The 22251-nt window shown below is 30.8% G+C and overlaps 1 protein-coding gene across 2 annotated transcripts; it reads left to right on the top strand.

The window, feature by feature from the left end:
* Positions 1 to 199: 199 nt before the first annotated feature.
* On the top strand, positions 200 to 15098 carry LOC140040670 (myc box-dependent-interacting protein 1-like). 2 transcript variants are annotated; one of them, XM_072086773.1, is made up of 11 exons: positions 200 to 389; positions 7029 to 7164; positions 7856 to 7950; positions 8834 to 8929; positions 9260 to 9361; positions 10244 to 10329; positions 10613 to 10765; positions 11812 to 11995; positions 13350 to 13478; positions 13742 to 13843; positions 14631 to 15098. In XM_072086773.1, exons 1-11 carry the CDS (start codon positions 306 to 308, stop codon positions 14709 to 14711), a joined length of 1248 nt encoding a protein of 415 aa, XP_071942874.1. In that variant the 5' UTR covers positions 200 to 305; the 3' UTR covers positions 14712 to 15098. The 2 variants fall into 2 exon arrangements, with proteins under 2 accessions (XP_071942874.1, XP_071942875.1); XM_072086774.1 differs by having other exon boundaries at positions 201 to 389; positions 11812 to 11986.
* The last annotated feature ends 7153 nt before the right edge of the window (positions 15099 to 22251 follow it).

The following is a 22251-nucleotide window of genomic DNA, read 5'->3' as shown; positions in this document are numbered from 1 at the left end:
CCAACAGATTGTGTGTCGATCCCAAAACTCCCTGATGAGTTCATAAGGAAGTTATCCAGAGAAAGGAAAAGATATGTTTTATCATGGTTTTATGGCCATTAATTTTTTTCACCCTTATTTCCTCATTTATTTCCTATTGTCCCCTCTTTATTCCGCATTTTTAATCCATCTTGCCTAGTATAGAAAGTAAATACTCAGCAGTACTGTACACCATTGTTTTTTGGTTTACAACTTTAGTCATCAGAGTTCTGCGCGTGCGCAATTTTACATTTCAGCAAAACTCCACCTACTTAGTTGTTAGAAATATGGCTGACGGAGGGAGTGCTCGTTCAAGATCTGGCAAAGCAGGGAGTATTTTCTCCAAAAATGTCAACAGGTTTCAGGCCAAGGTATTAATATCAATAACTACCATATCATAGGGCATATAATTATGCTTTGCTAAAGATAGTTTATGCCCACAATGTAGGCCTCGCTTGGGCTAGGCCTACCGTCGAGGCTAGGAAAGTTAAGACCAGTCGAATGCAGGCGGCCTCTACTCAGGTAATAGGTAGATCGGCACCAACCCACCTCCAGCCTAAGGTAGAGTATGTCTAGGCTTATTAGAAGCATAGGCTTTGTATGCAAGTATACACAGGCCTACACTAGGCTAGTTCAGTTTCAACCACTGACTGGTATAGTATGCATGCTATATAATAGCCTCCTTCTTGAGTCCTAAAGTAAGTTGTTGATTACCTGAAAACTGAATGAACATAGGCCTAGTATAGCCTAGTAGCTAGCTAGGTTCAGGGACGATTCGGCCCTGAGACGATTCGGCCCGGGACTGTTCGGCCCACTTTTGGTGGGACGATTCGGCCCACTTTTGGGCCGAAACATCCCACTTTGTGGGCCGAAACGTCTCACTTTAGACCAAATTAACATTCATTTTTTTGGGTATTTATCAAGTTTTTAAAGGTGTTTAACAATCCGTATTTTATTGATATTGACAATTTTGATATAATATATATAATAAATTACTAAAAAAACGTAATTTTATATTCAATTTATTACTTCGAAAACCTTGTTTATTTCGTGCATTCGCCAAGCGGCCAACAGAGGGCGTAACTTGTTTACATCGTTCGCGTGACTAAAAATTGATCATTTTCGACAATGTTTTCAAAATGTTTGCTTTATTGCATCTTTATTCCTAGTAGTACTACCCCATAGTCTCTCTGGAAATAAAGTTTGGGGAAAAAGCTTATTTTATGCTTATAAAATGCATATCAAAGCCGATAAATTTGAGTGTGCCAAATCGTCTCAGGGCCGAATCGTCCCGGGCCGAATAGTCCAGGGCCGAATCGTCCCGGGCCGAATCGTCTCAGGGCCGAATCGTCCCGTTACCGCTAGCTAGGCCCTAGTAGGCCTAAACTCTAGGCCTACCCTTAAAAATATTCACAGTGCAGTAGGCCTAGTATAGACCTAAATAAGTTTTAAAAAGAAGTGAAAAGCTATTCTAATAATAAAGTCTTCAAAGATGTTTCAATTAAAATTAGAAAATTATAATGAGTTTATGTCTGATACTAGTTAGTATATTCTTACCTTTAGTAATTCTTACCTTTAGTAAAGTTAAGAGGCAATGAGTTTTTAAACTCGTAGGGAGCCTCTTCTCTCATTTGTGTGTATGTGTGTGTATTTGTCAAGTTTGTTTTTGAATGAATTTACACTCTTGCTATTGACAACAGATTCGGGCAGCGAGTTCCACTTGTTAATTACTCTAGTATCAAAAAAATTATTCTGTTTAGTTGAGTTCCATCTAGGTTTCTTTAATTTAAAAGTTGAGCCTCGAGTGATATTTAGACCAACTTCAGATGCTAATTTAAAAAAGGAGTGGCGATCTATATTTTCGTAACCATTCAAAAATTTAAAAACTTCGATGAGGTCTCTGCGTTCCCTTCTTTCCAGTAAAGTTGGTAAACCAAGCTGTATCCTGCGCTCTTCATAAGGCAAGTTTCTGAGTTCTGGTACAAGTTTTGTTGCTCGTTGTTGGATTTTCTCAAGTTTATTGATGTCTTGTTGTAGATATGGTGACCAGGCTTGTAGTAGTAGTAGAGGAAGAGAACAATTCTTTATTATAACATTTATTAACAATTACAATAAACAACAATAAGCTAAAAGGTGTTTTGTATTTAATTATTGTAACAATAACAAGCTCCAGTAGCCTTAACCAAAGTCATCCAAATAAGGCAATCCTGTATTGTTGTATATACTTAGTAACTTCCTTTTCTATCATCTTGGGATGATATCGGATAGAAGCTTTAAAAGTTGAATCAAACCAACACATAGATCATTACTTGGTGCCATGTTAAGGTCATCCATTTCCATTGAATATATCCTGTTAGAGATAAACTTTGAAGCTTTTTAATTGAATCAATGAGTTATAGTAGTAGGATAATAATGATAATGCGTTTTATTATAATGCAATTTCTATATTGTATGTTCAAATGATGCTTTCACATTATTGCCCTAGTTATTTTGATTAAGCAAGTATGGAAACATATTTCCATTAAATGTTGTTTGCAGCTACCCTAGTAATCAGTGGAGTTAGTACTTTGACCTAACTAGGTACCCATTTGTACACACTACACCACACACTCTCAGTCTATACAGCATTGACATGTATTCCCAGACATTTTCCCATTCAGAACCCAACCAGGCCCAACGATACTTTATTTATTTCATTTTTATTTGAACAATATTTAATGAGGGTGATCCATCTAGCATAAGCTGATCATTAGGGACGAAATACAAACATTAAATACAAAATAAACTATAAAAAACAAAATTAACAAAGCTATAAAAAATAAATATATATATATATAAATAATACTTTGGTGATCTGACGAGAACCAGTGTTTCAACGCAGTATCTAAACGAACTATTTACACCCAAACTAGACACATACAATAAAAGATCAAAGGATGTAATAAAATTGGATAAACCCAAAACAGAATATAAAAAGTTTTTCATATCATGGTGCTAGATTATGGAATACTCTAGAGAAACCAATGCAAAATGCCACAAATTTAAATACTTAAAAAAATTATTGGTGTAATTCATAAATGTATATAAGGTTTCTCTTTATATATTTTTGTTCTCTAATTTGTTATTTTTAGGTGATCATTTAGAATAAAATGATCACCTATTGTTATTGTATGAAATCTTTATTCTTCTTCTTTCTGTACACTTTTTGTGTAAGCTTATTAGGACTACGTTACAGTATTTGAAAGACATTGTGAAATTTTGGTAATCATTGACATTTAACTTTTTGAGATATTTGTTTAACAAATATCTCAAAAAGTTAAATGTCAATGATTACCAAAATTTCACAATGTCTTTCAAATACTGTAACGTAGTCCTAATAAGCTTTTCAGCGTGATCACTATATATGGAATTCAGGTGCTGATTCAAATCAATTGTAACCTAACAGACTTACTGTATTTGTACAGTATCTACTCATTATTACATGCATGAAATTTCACTCTTCCCTGGTATTGGTAATGCAATGTATATTCTTTAAAGGAAAAGTAAAACTATGTACAATAGTAACTGCCATCCATAATGTTAAAAAATAAAAGTGTTTACATTTTAGGTAGATTTATAAATGTGCAAGTAATAATTCTTATCAATTGACAGATTCAAAATTCATTGTATAAATGAACAATAATAATTTGTTTTCACACTTCCCTGCTCAATATATTTCCTCGTTTAATGATTGTTTATAAAAAAAACTACAAATTAAATAATATAATTTTAAAAACAAAATGTTACAGTACATGAATTAGGTCGTTACAGTATGATTGAACCACAACAATTTTCCAATTTCTTTGCCCTTTTAATTTGTTTCAAAATGGTAATTAGTATTGTGTTGTATACTGTAAATGACAGTACTGTAGTTATACCTACATTTCATTTGTTACATCAGAAAACACAGACAGCCTTCATTTGGGTATTTGGATTACTTCCTAGGATTTAAATACAATTTCTACTACTTCCCCCTATTTCTTACTGATTTTATGGGTGTTACACCTATACTTTCCTAAGCTGTAAAATGACGCTAGAGTACTATGGTTTGCAGGTAATAGTTAACATACAATACCCATAGAACTGAAAGTATTTAAATATTTTAGTTAAACTGATATTTTTACTGTCATACCAAAAAACAGTGTTTTTGTGTCTAAAACCACTCTCTCCCTAACTAATTAACTAAAGTTCTAATTAAAGTTCAAACTTAATTGATAATGCCACAAATGACATTGTTGTAACCAAATTATTCCAATTTTGATATTAATAATTTCAATATATATACAATATTTAAAGCATTTCATTTTGTAAACATTAAAAAATAAAGTGCTTTTTATACTTCATTAACACAGTTGATATTTAACCCATATGATGCCCATAAATCAAAGAGATAGTTTACAGAAAATGCAACTTGACTTCTAAACTACTGTTACTGCCAATGCTAACTGCATTCTCGTAAATTCTGATAGCTTTGAATTTAATTATCACACATATACAAAGAGCCTACCGATAAACTTATTTACCATTAATTTTACAGTAATTGTACCATGGACCTATATTTATATGTCCATGATTGTACTTTACTACATGATAGCATAATTGTACTACTATATGAAGGCATACTCAAAGTTTGACATGACCCATTTATTGTACACATAATAATATCACCAAAGAATTTATCCTAATAACAATCTTAGTTTGAGATTTATTTTTGAATATCTGCACTTTAATAATAAAAATGAGAACATCTGTTTGCATTCATTTTGACACTAGTGTTTAAACGGTAACAATTTCATTATATTAAGTCCATTGTCTTGTTTTTATTAGCGTACAAAATTGCTTATTATTGATTACAAAATAAATAGTTTTAGTATAATTGGAACCAATATTGATATTTCAATACCACTTCTGCCTTGTTGTTTAAATTGATGAAATGGTACTTTGAATTGATTTTCTCTTCAAAATAAAAAACTGATTTTGATAATTGATAGTCAAAAGCTTCTAATACAGTGTAGTGAAATCTACTAAGTAATCAATTACTAAACTTCTTCTATTAATGAGTGTAAGCCCTTGCTATTAATAAACGTTTACTATCTACTATAGTAATACCTGATGCCATAAGTAATTTTTTTGTGTTGTTCTTCTTTATAAGTTTAATCTGTACATAATTAGTTCTTTGAATTATTTTTTACATTTTATTAACTTTTGTATATTTATTGTCATTTTTATTATAAGTTTTGATTTGTTCTTGGACGCACCGTTTGACACGTGTGTCACGATATAAAGGTGTCGTTTCCAATAAAGATTTATTTTTAATACTGTACTACTACTAGGCCTATGCTAATACAGTACTACTACTAGGCCTATGCTAATACTGTACTACTAGTACTACTAGTACTACTAGGCCTATGCTAATACTGTACTACTACTAGGCCTATGCTAATACTGTACTACTACTAGGCCTATGCTAATACTGTACTACTACTAGGCCTATGCTAATACTGTACTACTACTAGGCCTATGCTAATACTGTACTACTACTAGGCCTATGCTAATACTGTACTACTACTAGGCCTATGCTAATACTGTAGACAACCCAAAGCATTGCTAATAATCAAAATAGAATAAGAATTTTAAATTCGATGTGTTAAACATATTTTTTTTTTAAACAAGGACAAGGTACAGTTGAATTGTTATATCCATCCAGTAATTATGATGCAGATCATTGTTGCAAATTTAATTAAAAATAATATTTCTGTAGGATAGTTCATTGACCATTATTTTTTTGACCTTCCTTCGACAACGTGCAGCTACAAAACAACCAGGAACCATGAGTCAATATTTACGTACTCTTATCCTCATTGCTTCCATATTGATATTTCTGACACAGTTTTAGAAATCCAGAAAGTATTCTTTTGACAATTCAAATGAGACCTGATTTCCTTTGTCCACACTGACAGAATTCTTGTCTTCTACAGTACACTAGCAAACTTGGAGTTTGCTCAAGTTTGCAAACTAAAGTGTACACCTCTGCACATTTGTTATATATATATAAATATTATAGCTTTAAGGCGAGTCAAATGGCTGAGCGGTTAAGGCAGGGGTGCTGTATCTTGTTCTGTCTTAAGTATGTATATATTATAGTTTTAAGGCGAGTCAAATGGCCGAGCGGTTAAGGCAGGGGTGCTGTATCTAAAGAGCCAACAATATCGGCATGGGTCAGAGCCCGACTCGCTCCTAGTTCTGGTGGTAGAACAAGTCTTCTCGGATAAGGACTATAACTTGTACTGTAGATCCAGAGGACAGTTATAACCCAGTTCTTTATTTGAAAAAGTGAGTGGTTACCCTTGGTGAACTTCACAAAATAGCCCCTTTTTTATCAGGGGGATTACCACCTATCTGATAGGACAGTGATTAATTTACTATTGGTAATCCTTGGCCACATGTGCCAATAGACATTAAATATTTCTATGGGCACATAAACCTTTCTTTTTCTTTTCAAACTAAAGTTTCACTGTGGCCTTTTTTGTCCAACTGGTGTGCACTGATGTTGCAAAACATTTTTAAAAGCTTTTACAGTATATCCTGTAATAGAAACCCACACAATACATAATCATAGATTAGAACAGAAAAGTTTTATATAAATGTAGTACTCATTTAATAAGGAAATAGTTCCACTCCTTGATGTACATAGAGGAAAATAGTAGTTACTTTAATGACTGTACAACCAAATTGGTGGGATTCATAAACAAATAATTAAATTAAATAATATAACATTAGGTTAGCACTAATTTTAAACCCTTGCTTACTTCCCCCCCCCCCCCCTTATTTCAAAATCTCGAAACCGCCACGGAAATTGAATTGCCCTTTTACCAAGTAACAACCTAAAACGGTAATCTACAATATTGAATAAAACAAAATACCTACAGTATTTGATTTAGATGAATTATTAATTGGTGTTGTCTTTACAGGTGTTGCAGAAACTTGGTAAGGCCGACGAAACCAAGGATCAAATGTTTGAATTATATGTACATAACTTTAATAACCAGGTGTTGTCAGCTAACAGATTACAAAAAGAATTGAAACGATATATTGACTGTGTTAAATGTAAGTAAATTAAGGCTTTTTAGAACTACTTGAAAGATGTTGATGTGATATGCTAGGTGACCACTCACATTATCCATTAAATCATTAATTTAGGCTATGCAAATCTGGTTGACTGCTCCCTAAAAAAGTAAAACAATTAGCTATGCAGGAAACTCTTTGAATACAGTAATTGCGCCTACAGTACCTTTAAATTGAAAATATAATTAGATAATAAAAAAAGATAAAGATGAAAGATTATTTTTAGTTATTAAAACAATTTTATATCTGTTGTAATTCACTAATAAGTTACTACCTCAAATTCCATCTATACCTCAGTTGTCAACGTGACTACAGTATATAGTTTATCTTGTTTGATCTAAACCAACTCCTACTACTATGTCGGCAAAGTATCATGTCTTGATGCTATATGGAGTGAATGCAAAATACTGTACCCTTTCCATGATTCGTGCAGAAAATTGATTCCAATTGCAAAATTATCAAAGGCGCAGTCAATCAATTAACTCAATTAAAGTTATTTACAAAAATGATTAGTTTTAAGAGATAATACTTAATAGATTCCAAGTGTAATGTGCCTGAACAGAAAAAGAACCCACTTTTTAGTTGACTACCAGCTTCTGTACTACTAAACTACTAGTTTGTGTAATAGTAAATTAAATAATGTAGTTGTATAAAAAAATACTTTTTATTTTAGCTATGAGTGCAGCTACAAGATCACTGCATGAAGCTTTAGAGTCAATATATGAACCAGATTGGAACGGACATGAAAGCGTTGGCACAATGCGACAGGTGAGCCTGAGAACATTTAGAAATTGTGTCTGCGATTTAAAAATACTTCCAAGGTTACCTGGAAATGAAACCGACTTCAAACCTAAAATATTTTCGAGTTAATATTAACCTTTATAGTAATAGTACAGGTTTGAAATAATCAAAAGAAGGTATTTCTATCTGCCCCAGGCTTAGACATGATCAAACACATTGCAATACTTTATGATTTTTTTTATACCTTCTGGTATTTTGCTGGCTGGTAGTTAATTAAGCATGTTAGGTAATAGGCTTTCTAGATTGTTGTTGGACTGGCTCTGGAAAGGTCTAACAATTTTAGAAACATGGGTGAATCTACTAATTAATTATGGGGAATCCTGTAATTATAGGGAAATCTCCTAATAATGGAGGAATCTCCTAATCATGGGGGAATCTCCTAATCATGGGGGAATCCCCTAATCATGGGGGAATCCCCTAATCATGGGGGAATCCCCTAATCATGGGGGAATCCCCTAATCATGGGGGAATCCCCTAATCATGGGGGAATCCCCTAAAAATAGGGAATCCCTAGTCATGGGGGAAGTTTCCTAAAAAAAAAAAATTATTGATGTCTTAATGCAAAGGATATCTCTTACACTACCAGAAACATGTCAAGTCTTAACCCACAGCAAATTTGGTGTTCTTACCCATTTGCCCTAGTTTAATTCTTTATGAAGACCTACAGAAAATAGCGAAATAATAGTATAATATATATTCTATTTTCTTTAAAAATTTAAATTAAATTCCTTAGGATCTATAGAGATTGAGTAAAACCCATTGTTTTGTTCTAATACAATGATGTATCAGTGCCTTGATTAGATCATTGACTTTTTTTGTCCTATTAATCCATATGGTTTTTTTTCAACAGACTTCTGATTTGCTATGGGAGGATTATCAGAATCGGCTTGTGGAACAAGTTTTCAATCCACTCTTATCGTATCAATCAAAATTCCCTGAAGTCAAGGTATGCATTTATTTCTCCCCAAAACCAGATGGCCAAAAATTCAGAAACCCTGACATAAGCCCAACTACAGGTGGCCAATCACATTTTAGATCATTCTATAGTATACTTTGTGTATACTTCAGCACCTCAACATTCTGGACTTTTAAAATAATTTTTGATACACTAATGCCAATTTGATATGGCCATAAAGTATAATGTATTCCTTTTTTGGCTGACCCAATAAATTCCTTGATCATGAGGCGTTCAACACAATAGCGTAGGTGAAGTGAAAGTTGGCTGTTGGCACAGAAATGTGGCTGTCATAATGAATGAATTTTGTTGCGTTTATAGAGACGTATTGAAAAAAGAGGGCGAAAAATGATAGATTATGATAGTGCACGCCATGCTGTAGAAGCCAGCAAAAATAAGAAGGATGAAAGCAGGGTAGCAAAGGTATGTGATTTTAATTAACATGCACTGGGTTATTTTTAAGTAAGCTTACACTGAGAAGCCCCACCAGAACTGTGGTCAGGAAGTACCTTATGACTATGGTTTGCCGAGTCTTTTCCCCTTTGCCACTATTTAACCCTTATGCACTGTATGGTCATCAAGACTAAAATCTTATTTCACTAGACTTTTTTAAGTAGAGGTCGACCAAAGGTTTTTTTGCATCTTTGCCTCCAATACAAAAAATCGTCACAAATCATCATTGCATTTATAAAATATATTAATTTGAAAAAGTAGTAAATTATTATATTAGTGATATATTTAATCTATCATTTTTTCTGTATCAAATATTAATAACCCAAGATAGACATCTATGAAGTTGTTATCTCCCACGCAAAATTTTTTTAAGCTTTGTCCCTAAACAGTAATTACTAGGTTAGGTCACAAAACAGAGTCTGTATCATCTCAAGAAGGAAGAAAATATGGAAGGCAATTACTGCCAAATGATACAAATATAGACAATTAATCTATTATAAATTTATGGGCAAATTACAGTAAATCATGCTTAACTTCTAGAACATTTACTCAATAGAATAGAAAGTTGGTACATACTTTCAGTATTGATTTTTACCACCCAATGAAATCCAGTATAATGATAATAAATTGAGTAACTAATTAAATGTTACTTTTCTTTTTCAAACATTTTCAAATCATTGTTTTTATATGTATGATTCATGTGAATAAAAGTGATTGATCAAATTGGTTTATATTGGTGATTAAAACAAATTTGGGCTAAACCATTTGGCCTGAATAGGAGTGTTTTCTGAATGTGATACACTTTAATGTATTTTATCTGTTTTTGTGATATTCTTAATGTAATCCTTACAGGCTCAGGAGCAATTTGATTTGGCAAGAACAAGTTATGAAGATATTAACAATGAACTTTTAGATGAACTACCAAATCTCTATGACAGGTTTGTATTTGATTTTTAATCATTATTATATATTCTTTTTATATTGTATTTGTAGGTTTAAAAAAGAAATGATTATACCGAAAAAGAAATTATTTTTAATTAATTGAAAATTAACTGATCTCTGTTTATATTGACCAAAAAAAAATGTAGTGCAAACCACTATCGTGAGTTGAGAAGCAATGTTGCTTAGGACAAAATCAAGCTAGTTTTACAGAGCTGGAAAATCCAGTTACTGAATAACATGGGTTGCCTAAATCTTTGATTAATGTTTTTTTCTTCTCAGCCGCATTCCATTTTATGCATCAACATTTCAATTGATCAGTTCAACTGAGGGAACATTCCATTCTGAAATAGGTAAAACAAGTTTACAGCTAAACTCAGTTATGGATAAACTGTTTGAGGAAGGAAGCAAAGGCACATACAATGTTACAAGAAGGTAGAGATTTCTTTAAAATTCATTCATTCACCCCTGCCCTTCACAAATTCAGGTTTAAGTGGTAAATTCATTTAAGGACCAGAATGAAATGGCTTGACATATACTGATACTAATATCATACATGGAACATTAATATTCAACTTTTGTGTAGGGATTATGTGTGATTTAGTACAGTAATTAATGACAATGCTTTTCCGCTATTTGACATTTACTCATGCAAGGTAGCTCAGGTAAAACTTGTAAATTAAAGGGATAGGAGTAAGTATAAATTCATATTCCAACAACAAGCATACAGGAATAAATACTTACAATAAATGTTATCTTTTAAGATACATTTTCACACAGATACAAGATACATTTTTCATTCACAATATTTTGTAATGCTGTTGTCATATTTCACCTAGTAGAATCCTATGCTCATAATCTCACCCCCTACTTTAGGCTAAATTCGCGATGTAGGCTAAATTGGATTTTTAATGCATGTATAATTGTACACCCTAGTTTCCTCTTGACTCCTTAGTCAAATACTGTGCTATGTCTAAAGTGTGTATAAGAATAAATAAGAATTACAAATACAGTGTATGCTGGTACACAAACAGATACAATTTAGTACTATATTAGTTTATATAAAAACAAACAAATAACTACTTAATAATATAGATAAAATTGGTCGTAATTTTACTCGCTGTTTAAAAATGATTTTAAAAAAATCATTATTTATAAATGTATTATGTTTAAGAAGAAAATTATTGTTAATCAATTCATGAAATGGGAATTGTAAACTCTTACAAAATATTATTAACTGATTTGAATAAAGTTGATTTTACTCATGAGTTTGAATCCAACTCTCTCTGCCTTGCTTGTATCCTGAGGCAAGACACATTACTTACGTTTGTCTCTCTCCTCTCTGGTGTATAAATGGGTACCCGGTTAGATCAAGACACAATTTGCGCTGATTACAAGCTGTATTATGGGAATATGTTTCCATATGTATTATAAGAACAAATATTATTGTTGTTATTATTTATGATACTGTTCTTTTTCAGTAATTCAGAAGCAGGACTACATCCAATAAGTCCAACAAGTCCATCAAGTATAGGAGGTGGCGACAATAATAGTATGTTCTCCATCTCCTCCACAAGAACAATGGATATTCCTAAACCAGATCCACCACAGTTTACAAATGACAATGAAGATGACAGTGAAGATCACAATTATCAGGTGCCTACAGTGTGTATAATCCAAATATTTAACACAAAATTGCATGTTTATTTTGAAGTAATCAAGTTTAGTTATTAACCTTTTAATAGCTTTGTAATATTTACCTGTAAAGATTACTGAGATATTTCTTGGATGATAGCAGACAGAAATTGTGGTAGTGTTGCGATACAGCAAAATATGGAGTTTTGGGTGGAAGATGTAACTTTAACGGATCATTCTATTAATTTCATGACAGCATACTTACTCTAAAAGTTGTGTTTTGATTCAGAAGCTTTGAAATCAATCAATATATGTATAGCGCACACACAACATGCTGGTATTTAAAAAGACACGATGGAAGGTATATCTAAGTCTGGCCTTTTACTCGCATTGACATTTTGTTTCTGCATGGACAGATCAATTTGTTTACAAATTGGTTGGAGCTTGTGCATTGCATATTGGGATATAACGTTAACATTTAAGGTTTACTAATTCTGCTGAAAACTCCCTATTTTCTGCCTAGATCCTTTTAAACATAAGGTATTATAACACACCTGATTGTATTCCTGCAATTTGATTGGTTAATTACTCATAACATGTCATTTGAAATTAGCCCTACCCAGAAAAGTTTTATCTAATGGTGATAAATAATGCGCTCTAATGCATGTTAATATTTCTGTAAAAATTGTGAGAATTTTTGCCAATCAATGTTGTGCGAGCGCCATCTATAACTGATATACTCTGTGTGTAAAGTTTGAGCACTGTCTTTTTGAATGGCAGCTTCCAGTCCTAGCATCATTCCTCAATTATTCACATTGGATAAATTGAATAAAAGTATAGAACAAATAATGAATGTTTCGTATTTGAATGGAGAGAATATTTCATTCAATGAAAACAGAGCAGTCAATTTTTCAACTCATAAACCTTCATTATTTGTAAAATATGCAGTTTCCTGTGTCACAACATGTTTCACAGAATAGAAATAGAGTGCAAGAAAAATTGTGACTGGATGTTTCAAACTTTAACCCTTATTTGGTTGCTTAAGTTGCCATCTTTCACACAGATCAGACCGTAATGACCATAATGTTAAAAGATATGACTTGGTCCAGATGCAGTCATCTAATGAAAGCAACCCGGCATATTGCAATGATATTATCATTACACATCTCTGTGTGAAAAGGACTAATGAATATTGTCACATATTGTTATTCATTTTTTATGCCAGTTTTCAAATTTGTACGCATGTAATTGCATGGAAAGACAGATAATATCATGTGGTGTCCTGGTAACAGTTGTTGCATTTTATTTTACATTACATTTATATTGTAATGTTAATTTAGTATTATTGTGTTTCGATAATGATTTAATAATATTTTATTTTTAGGCCATACCAGAAGATTTGAATGACGATGATCATGAATACCAGCATCCTCCCCCTGCAAGGCCTGCTAATATTCCTTCAAGCCCCCCTGCCACTCAAAATGGAGACTTACCCTCAGGTGTTTTATACAAGGTACATCTTCAGTATTATTATCATTAACATCTGTAATATTCTGTAATCAATGAAGTAAGTTGTGAGAACTGATTTACAGTCAGCTATTTACACGCTCTTTCTCTATCGGAGTTAGTCAATCATTTTTTTAATGTTACTTTATGAAACCCATCGTAGATAGAATGTATCTCTATAATAAACTCCATTCTATGCACGCTTAACTCTGTGTGTGTGTGAACAAGTTTGTTTATTCAATTGAGTTGATTTTTTCTGTTGGTCATTAGGTTCAAGCTATTCATGATTATGAAAGGAAGGACGATGATGAGTTAACATTTAAGAAAGGAGATGTGATTTTTGTGATTAACTATGATGAACCAGATGATGAGGTATGATTTTCTTTTACTTGTGTTAAAAAATCAGCACATCCCCATTCATTTCAAGTAAAAAATTACACCACTAAATACCTACTAATAGGCCTAGGCTAGCCAGCCTGTTATTGCATCACAGTACTGATGCTTGTCCAGTATTGGAACTCGTTTTCACTTTGCTCTGTCGAGTCAGGGTGGGACCGGTCTTAATAGTGTTCACTAAGCGAGTAATGAATTGACAGCCAAACTATCTAAATGGTTTATATCTTGGTAACCACTAGTGAAGACAGTGTTTATTTTGTCGAATTGCGTAGAACGTTTCAGTCACATTTGTCATAAAATAGTTGACATTCAGACAGTGTTTTTTATTCAAGTGAGTTTCTCAAATTGTAAACAGCACCCTCTGTTTCTTCGTGGAAAAGATGCTATACTTTTAGAAATAAAGCATACAGGAGTTTGAAATGCATTTTTATGACATTTAACCATAAAAATCTGTGGACACTCAACAAATTGGAAAAGAGTACTATGTTATTGTGACAAAAGTAGCCTTTTATTCATTTTGTTTATAATAAATGACCTTTATGTGACATTTGACAAAAGTTACACAATTGTGCAACTGTTTGCCACTAGTTGATACATTGCCAGAAAGAAACAGTGAAGAATGTAAGTTCAGAACCTAATCTGTGTGCCACTGTTTGGCAATTTTTAATGATTTGTAAAAATCTTTAAAACATTAAACTAGTGTCTTGTAAAAATTAACACATTTTAAGATAAAAACTAAATGCAAATATGCTTATGTTTGCAGGAGGATGGATGGCTTATGGGTAGGATAGAGAACTCGGATGTTAAAGGCATATTTCCAGAAAACTTTACATCCAGGTTATAATCAATAATAATGTTTTTTTGAAAATGTTGTTACTATTCTACTTGAGACTGTATAGAATAATGTAGTTGTACAGTATAACAGCATTGGGGTTCCATTTCACAATGTGTTCAAGACAAATGGTGCTCCTTAATTAATATGTTTTTAGAGCTGGTCTAGTTTTTATTTTATTTTTCTCTCGTGTGTGGCTGATTAAGAATTTTTTACTAATAATATTCAAAAATGTAGTGAAAGATTAATAAACACAAAATTATAATCAAATTCATTATCAAACAACAATGTATTGGGCGAAGCCTGTTCATAAAAGAACAGAATTCCAAAATAATGTTTAATTCCTAAACAGTAATAACAATACACAATACCATTCACTGCAATATTACACATATAATAGGGCCTACTGTTAAATTATTCTATAGATTAATTCAACAGTTATTTTAATACAAAAAGTAAATGTTTTTTTGCTGCATATTATCTTTCATTTATAACTTCAATTATTTGTAATTAGTTAGTTGCTCTTGTTGCATTCTTTACATTTAGTACACTTTGGTTATGTAATCTGAAATAGATGATTGTCATATCAATTTTCAATGTGTTATTATATCATTATCAAAATCAACTGTTGCATTCTTTACATTTAGTACACTTTGGTTATGTAATCTGAAATAGATGATTGTCATATCAATTTTCAATGTGTTATTATATCATTATCAAAATCAACTGTTGCATTCTTTACATTTAGTACACTTTGGTTATGTAATCTGAAATAGATGATTGTCATATCAATTTTCAATGTGTTATTATATCATTATCAAAATCAACTGTTGCATTCTTTACATTTAGTACACTTTGGTTATGTAATCTGAAATAGATGATTGTCATATCAATTTTCAATGTGTTATTATATCATTATCAAAATCAACTGTTGCATTCTTTACATTTAGTACACTTTGGTTATGTAATCTGAAATAGATGATTGTCATATCAATTTTCAATGTGTTATTATATCATTATCAAAATCAACTGTTGCATTCTTTACATTTAGTACACTTTGGTTATGTAATCTGAAATAGATGATTGTCATATCAATTTTCAATGTGTTATTATATCATTATCAAAATCAACTGTTGCATTCTTTACATTTAGTACACTTTGGTTATGTAATCTGAAATAGATGATTGTCATATCAATTTTCAATGTGTTATTATATCATTATCAAAATCAACTGTTGCATTCTTTACATTTAGTACACTTTGGTTATGTAATCTGAAATAGATGATTGTCATATCAATTTTCAATGTGTTATTATATCATTATCAAAATCAACTGTTGCATTCTTTACATTTAGTACACTTTGGTTATGTAATCTGAAATAGATGATTGTCATATCAATTTTCAATGTGTTATTATATCATTATCAAAATCAACTGTTGCATTCTTTACATTTAGTACACTTTGGTTATGTAATCTGAAATAGATGATTGTCATATCAATTTTCAATGTGTTATTATATCATTATCAAAATCAACTGTTGCATTCTTTACATTTAGTACACTTTGGTTATGTAATCTGAAATAGATGATTGTCATATCAATTTTCAATGTGTTATTATATCATTATCAAAATCAACTGTTGCATTCTTTACATTTAGTACACTTTGGTTATGTAATCTGAAATAGATGATTGTCATATCAATTTTCAATGTGTTATTATATCATTATCAAAATCAACTGTTGCATTCTTTACATTTAGTACACTTTGGTTATGTAATCTGAAATAGATGATTGTCATATCAATTTTCAATGTGTTATTATATCATTATCAAAATCAACTGTTGCATTCTTTACATTTAGTACACTTTGGTTATGTAATCTGAAATAGATGATTGTCATATCAATTTTCAATGTGTTATTATATCATTATCAAAATCAACTGTTGCATTCTTTACATTTAGTACACTTTGGTTATGTAATCTGAAATAGATGATTGTCATATCAATTTTCAATGTGTTATTATATCATTATCAAAATCAACTGTTGCATTCTTTACATTTAGTACACTTTGGTTATGTAATCTGAAATAGATGATTGTCATATCAATTTTCAATGTGTTATTATATCATTATCAAAATCAACTGTTGCATTCTTTACATTTAGTACACTTTGGTTATGTAATCTGAAATAGATGATTGTCATATCAATTTTCAATGTGTTATTATATCATTATCAAAATCAACTGTTGCATTCTTTACATTTAGTACACTTTGGTTATGTAATCTGAAATAGATGATTGTCATATCAATTTTCAATGTGTTATTATATCATTATCAAAATCAACTGTTGCATTCTTTACATTTAGTACACTTTGGTTATGTAATCTGAAATAGATGATTGTCATATCAATTTTCAATGTGTTATTATATCATTATCAAAATCAACTGTTGCATTCTTTACATTTAGTACACTTTGGTTATGTAATCTGAAATAGATGATTGTCATATCAATTTTCAATGTGTTATTATATCATTATCAAAATCAACTGTTGCATTCTTTACATTTAGTACACTTTGGTTATGTAATCTGAAATAGATGATTGTCATATCAATTTTCAATGTGTTATTATATCATTATCAAAATCAACTGTTGCATTCTTTACATTTAGTACACTTTGGTTATGTAATCTGAAATAGATGATTGTCATATCAATTTTCAATGTGTTATTATATCATTATCAAAATCAACTGTTGCATTCTTTACATTTAGTACACTTTGGTTATGTAATCTGAAATAGATGATTGTCATATCAATTTTCAATGTGTTATTATATCATTATCAAAATCAACTGTTGCATTCTTTACATTTAGTACACTTTGGTTATGTAATCTGAAATAGATGATTGTCATATCAATTTTCAATGTGTTATTATATCATTATCAAAATCAACTGTTGCATTCTTTACATTTAGTACACTTTGGTTATGTAATCTGAAATAGATGATTGTCATATCAATTTTCAATGTGTTATTATATCATTATCAAAATCAACTGTTGCATTCTTTACATTTAGTACACTTTGGTTATGTAATCTGAAATAGATGATTGTCATATCAATTTTCAATGTGTTATTATATCATTATCAAAATCAACTGTTGCATTCTTTACATTTAGTACACTTTGGTTATGTAATCTGAAATAGATGATTGTCATATCAATTTTCAATGTGTTATTATATCATTATCAAAATCAACTGTTGCATTCTTTACATTTAGTACACTTTGGTTATGTAATCTGAAATAGATGATTGTCATATCAATTTTCAATGTGTTATTATATCATTATCAAAATCAACTGTTGCATTCTTTACATTTAGTACACTTTGGTTATGTAATCTGAAATAGATGATTGTCATATCAATTTTCAATGTGTTATTATATCATTATCAAAATCAACTGTTGCATTCTTTACATTTAGTACACTTTGGTTATGTAATCTGAAATAGATGATTGTCATATCAATTTTCAATGTGTTATTATATCATTATCAAAATCAACTGTTGCATTCTTTACATTTAGTACACTTTGGTTATGTAATCTGAAATAGATGATTGTCATATCAATTTTCAATGTGTTATTATATCATTATCAAAATCAACTGTTGCATTCTTTACATTTAGTACACTTTGGTTATGTAATCTGAAATAGATGATTGTCATATCAATTTTCAATGTGTTATTATATCATTATCAAAATCAACTGTTGCATTCTTTACATTTAGTACACTTTGGTTATGTAATCTGAAATAGATGATTGTCATATCAATTTTCAATGTGTTATTATATCATTATCAAAATCAACTGTTGCATTCTTTACATTTAGTACACTTTGGTTATGTAATCTGAAATAGATGATTGTCATATCAATTTTCAATGTGTTATTATATCATTATCAAAATCAACTGTTGCATTCTTTACATTTAGTACACTTTGGTTATGTAATCTGAAATAGATGATTGTCATATCAATTTTCAATGTGTTATTATATCATTATCAAAATCAACTGTTGCATTCTTTACATTTAGTACACTTTGGTTATGTAATCTGAAATAGATGATTGTCATATCAATTTTCAATGTGTTATTATATCATTATCAAAATCAACTGTTGCATTCTTTACATTTAGTACACTTTGGTTATGTAATCTGAAATAGATGATTGTCATATCAATTTTCAATGTGTTATTATATCATTATCAAAATCAACAGTTCTAAGATTAAGGTATATCCCACAGCTGCAGTGTAACAAGATTCTAGTCATTGGATAGTTTTAAAACAACTATTGACAGGGACACTGTTCAAATGATAGCCAAAGGGATATACAGATTACCATATACAGTATATCAATAGAGTAGTCTCTAATATACAAGGAAACTAGAAATTGAAGAATGTGTCTGTAAAGCACAGTTTGAATTTGTTTATACGGCATACCACATACTAATATTCATAAAGCATAATGTGTTAATTGTTCCTTTGTGTTTCATATATCTGGCCGCTTAAAACAGGTATTTCACCAGACATCAAATCTGATATTTAACCAGTCCCGATATTCTACATAGCTATTCACCAATTAAAATATTGCATTACTTGATTTAAGCTGGTTGAAGTTTATGGTCAGGTACAATACGAAGAAACAATTAACATGCTATGTGGTATATAAACAAATCTAGATTTACGTAATTTGGCTTCAAAAGGCATGGCTAGAACTATCTGGCTATTAACCAATCAGATGATGAAAATTTGAATATAGTATATTATGAATACGAATCTACTATTATGCACAAATCCACTCATTGCAAGCATCTCTATGACCTTTTATCTAAATTAAACAGGTCAAGAAGGCTGGGATAGAATCTTTTCTGTTCTCAATGATTGATTGATTGATTTTCTGTTGAGACTATCACTATCAGAAAATTGCCAATTGTAGATTAAAATGATTTAAAATTACTTATTTTACAATTTAGCAACAGAAATATCGGTATAAAATGCCAGAGGCTACATTTGAAATCTTTTAGCAGTTAAACAATTCAACCTTTATTTTGTTAATATATAATAATATTATATGAACAATTAGTAAATAGTACCTATAAACGGTATCTCATTACTACACTGTCACTGTTATTTGTAATATTAAACTTTCACAATTTCAGTTTATAAACGTAGAAATATTGGATCACCCATGAACCCAATCTTCTTGCACCATTACATGCAGCCATCCCTTGCCTCCATTACTTACATACAGCCATCCATTGCACCCATTTTGTCCAACCCTCTTTACTATTTAACTATGTGCATCTATTCTATACATTCATTCCATCTACACATCCCTTGCACCCATTCCATGCACCCATTCCATGCACCCATCCATCCCTTGCACCCATTCCATGCACCCATTAGATGTGCCCATCTTTTACTATTCAACTTTCTGCACCTATTCCATACATCCATCCCTTGCACCTATTTCTTGCAGCCATCTCTTACACACATTACATTCACGTTTAAAAAAATTGTATTCCATTTTATTATTTTACAAAATCACTCATTCAATTTAACTAATGAGTATGGATATTTACCATACAATTTGCACGAACTTAAAATAGTACTAAATATTTCACTGCCATATTAGTGTTAGGTGAATATTTTGTATGCATCTCTATTTAGGTCTAACCACGGATAGTTTATCATACACATTAAGGTCTACCCAGTACTATTTTATCTAACTGACAGGCAAATCATGAGCCTGGGAAAGGCAGTTCTGCAAATCTGTATAAAAAATAGATGGCAATATATTATTAATTTACTTATGTAACAGATAGTGCTTCTATTCATATATCTACCAGAAGATTGACTAGTTCAATAAGGGATGAAATGTATAGTGTCAATCGCTTTCTCAAGAATCCTCCTTCTTCTTATGGCTACCATAGTTATAAATAAATAGTATTTATATGTGAGAGTATAGTTAGTAATATTTAGTTTAGTATTCTTACACCATTTGCACAGAAAGTAATATTTGTTTCTATTGTGTAATTATTATATGTATCTACAGTATAAGAAAATGTATATAGATAGACATTCAAATAAATTAGTATTAGGGGTGGTAGATTGATGTTTCTAATGTTTATATTATTTATATTTGTTAATGTATAAAACGTTTCATTCCCAACATTGTATACCTGTAATATCAATTTTTCTTCCATATTATGCTAAGAATTTTTTAGACTTAGATTATTATTTATACTGTAATATACACATTTTTATAAGGCGTATTTTTTTTAATATTACCGTAATTATTATCGATATTGAAAAACTCTTGTTGACAAATTCCACACAATACATATTTCCTGTATTGTAGAAGAATGTTCGAAAATAATGAAACAACCCAAATAAATACCATGTCTGCTACCCCTATTAGAAGAATAAGCCCTGCGTACTTTGCAATATTCATAGGGATTTTAAATATGTAAATAGTTTTTTTGTATTAAATAAGGTCCTTAGATTATGGTGGGTTAATACTTATGATTATATATAACCTCATTTTGCTTATTGTTTTCTTTCCAACATGCACAATGCTGATTTATTTGTGATCAGTTTGTCTGGAATAAAAAAGATGTAATATTGTTACATTTAAAATAAAAGGTACATAAGGAACACTTGTGATTTTATTTATTTTGTATTTGTATAAATGGATGATTAATATGTTGATACGTAGTTTTGTTTCATTCCCACTAGGACACAACACAAGGACGTAAGCGCAATGCAAATATTTTGACCAATCACAAGCAATGGATTATCTGAACTGTAGCTTGTCATTGGTCAACTCACGCAAAAAATGGTTCATAATGCCAATGCCAGACCGAGACGAGCAAAGTGAACCGAAATTAATAATTTACCTACTGTCTGTTATTTTTATCCTTGATTAGTAAAAATTAGCTTTTTGTATTAATCGAGCAGATTGTTACCTGGTCTATAAGATTGTAAATATATGATGTTTCTATTAGACCTTTGATTAATTTCAGGGAATGGTATACGCTTTAATCCCTTTTATATAAAAACCAACCCTCATATATTAATCCTTGTCATTAATTTCGTATCACACGCGTGCATTATTTTATCATATTTAACGATTGCATGCTCTGAGGGTCAAATGTTTACTTGGCTTCTACTTCGACATTCGATTCAGTATGGAAGTGGTTGATTTTATTCAGTAACTCAACTAACATTAGGTATAAAAAAGGAGTGTTATATATCCGAATGGGAATAATATTGTCAATCGATGAAAGCCCGAGTGTCCTTTCAACATCATTGAAAAGAAAGTAAATGTTTTCTGCAATCAGCTCATAAACATTCATTTAACAATCATTACTGTTTGTGAGATTTTAAAAGATATTTGAGAGAGTTTTGTTTCTCACTCTTTACAAAACATCTTCACATTATTTTTGTACGACAGTACACAATTTACTGTTTATTAACCATTAGTTTTACATTTTCGTAGATCCA

Source organism: Antedon mediterranea, chromosome 2 (assembly GCF_964355755.1).
Source record: "Antedon mediterranea chromosome 2, ecAntMedi1.1, whole genome shotgun sequence".
NCBI classification, from domain to species: Eukaryota; Metazoa; Echinodermata; class Crinoidea; order Comatulida; family Antedonidae; genus Antedon; species Antedon mediterranea.
Note: the sequence above shows the minus strand (reverse complement) of the source record. Positions and strands in the feature narration are given on the sequence as shown.

Bases quoted from the DNA above. Each gene is read 5' to 3' on its own strand.
- LOC140040670 (XM_072086773.1), top strand. From the start codon at position 306: ATGGCTGACGGAGGGAGTGCTCGTTCAAGATCTGGCAAAGCAGGGAGT. The intron at 390-7,028 runs GTATTAATATCA...TTGTCTTTACAG, and splicing joins TCAACAGGTTTCAGGCCAAG to GTGTTGCAGAAACTTGGTAA. The intron at 9,362-10,243 runs GTATGTGATTTT...TAATCCTTACAG, and splicing joins ATGAAAGCAGGGTAGCAAAG to GCTCAGGAGCAATTTGATTT.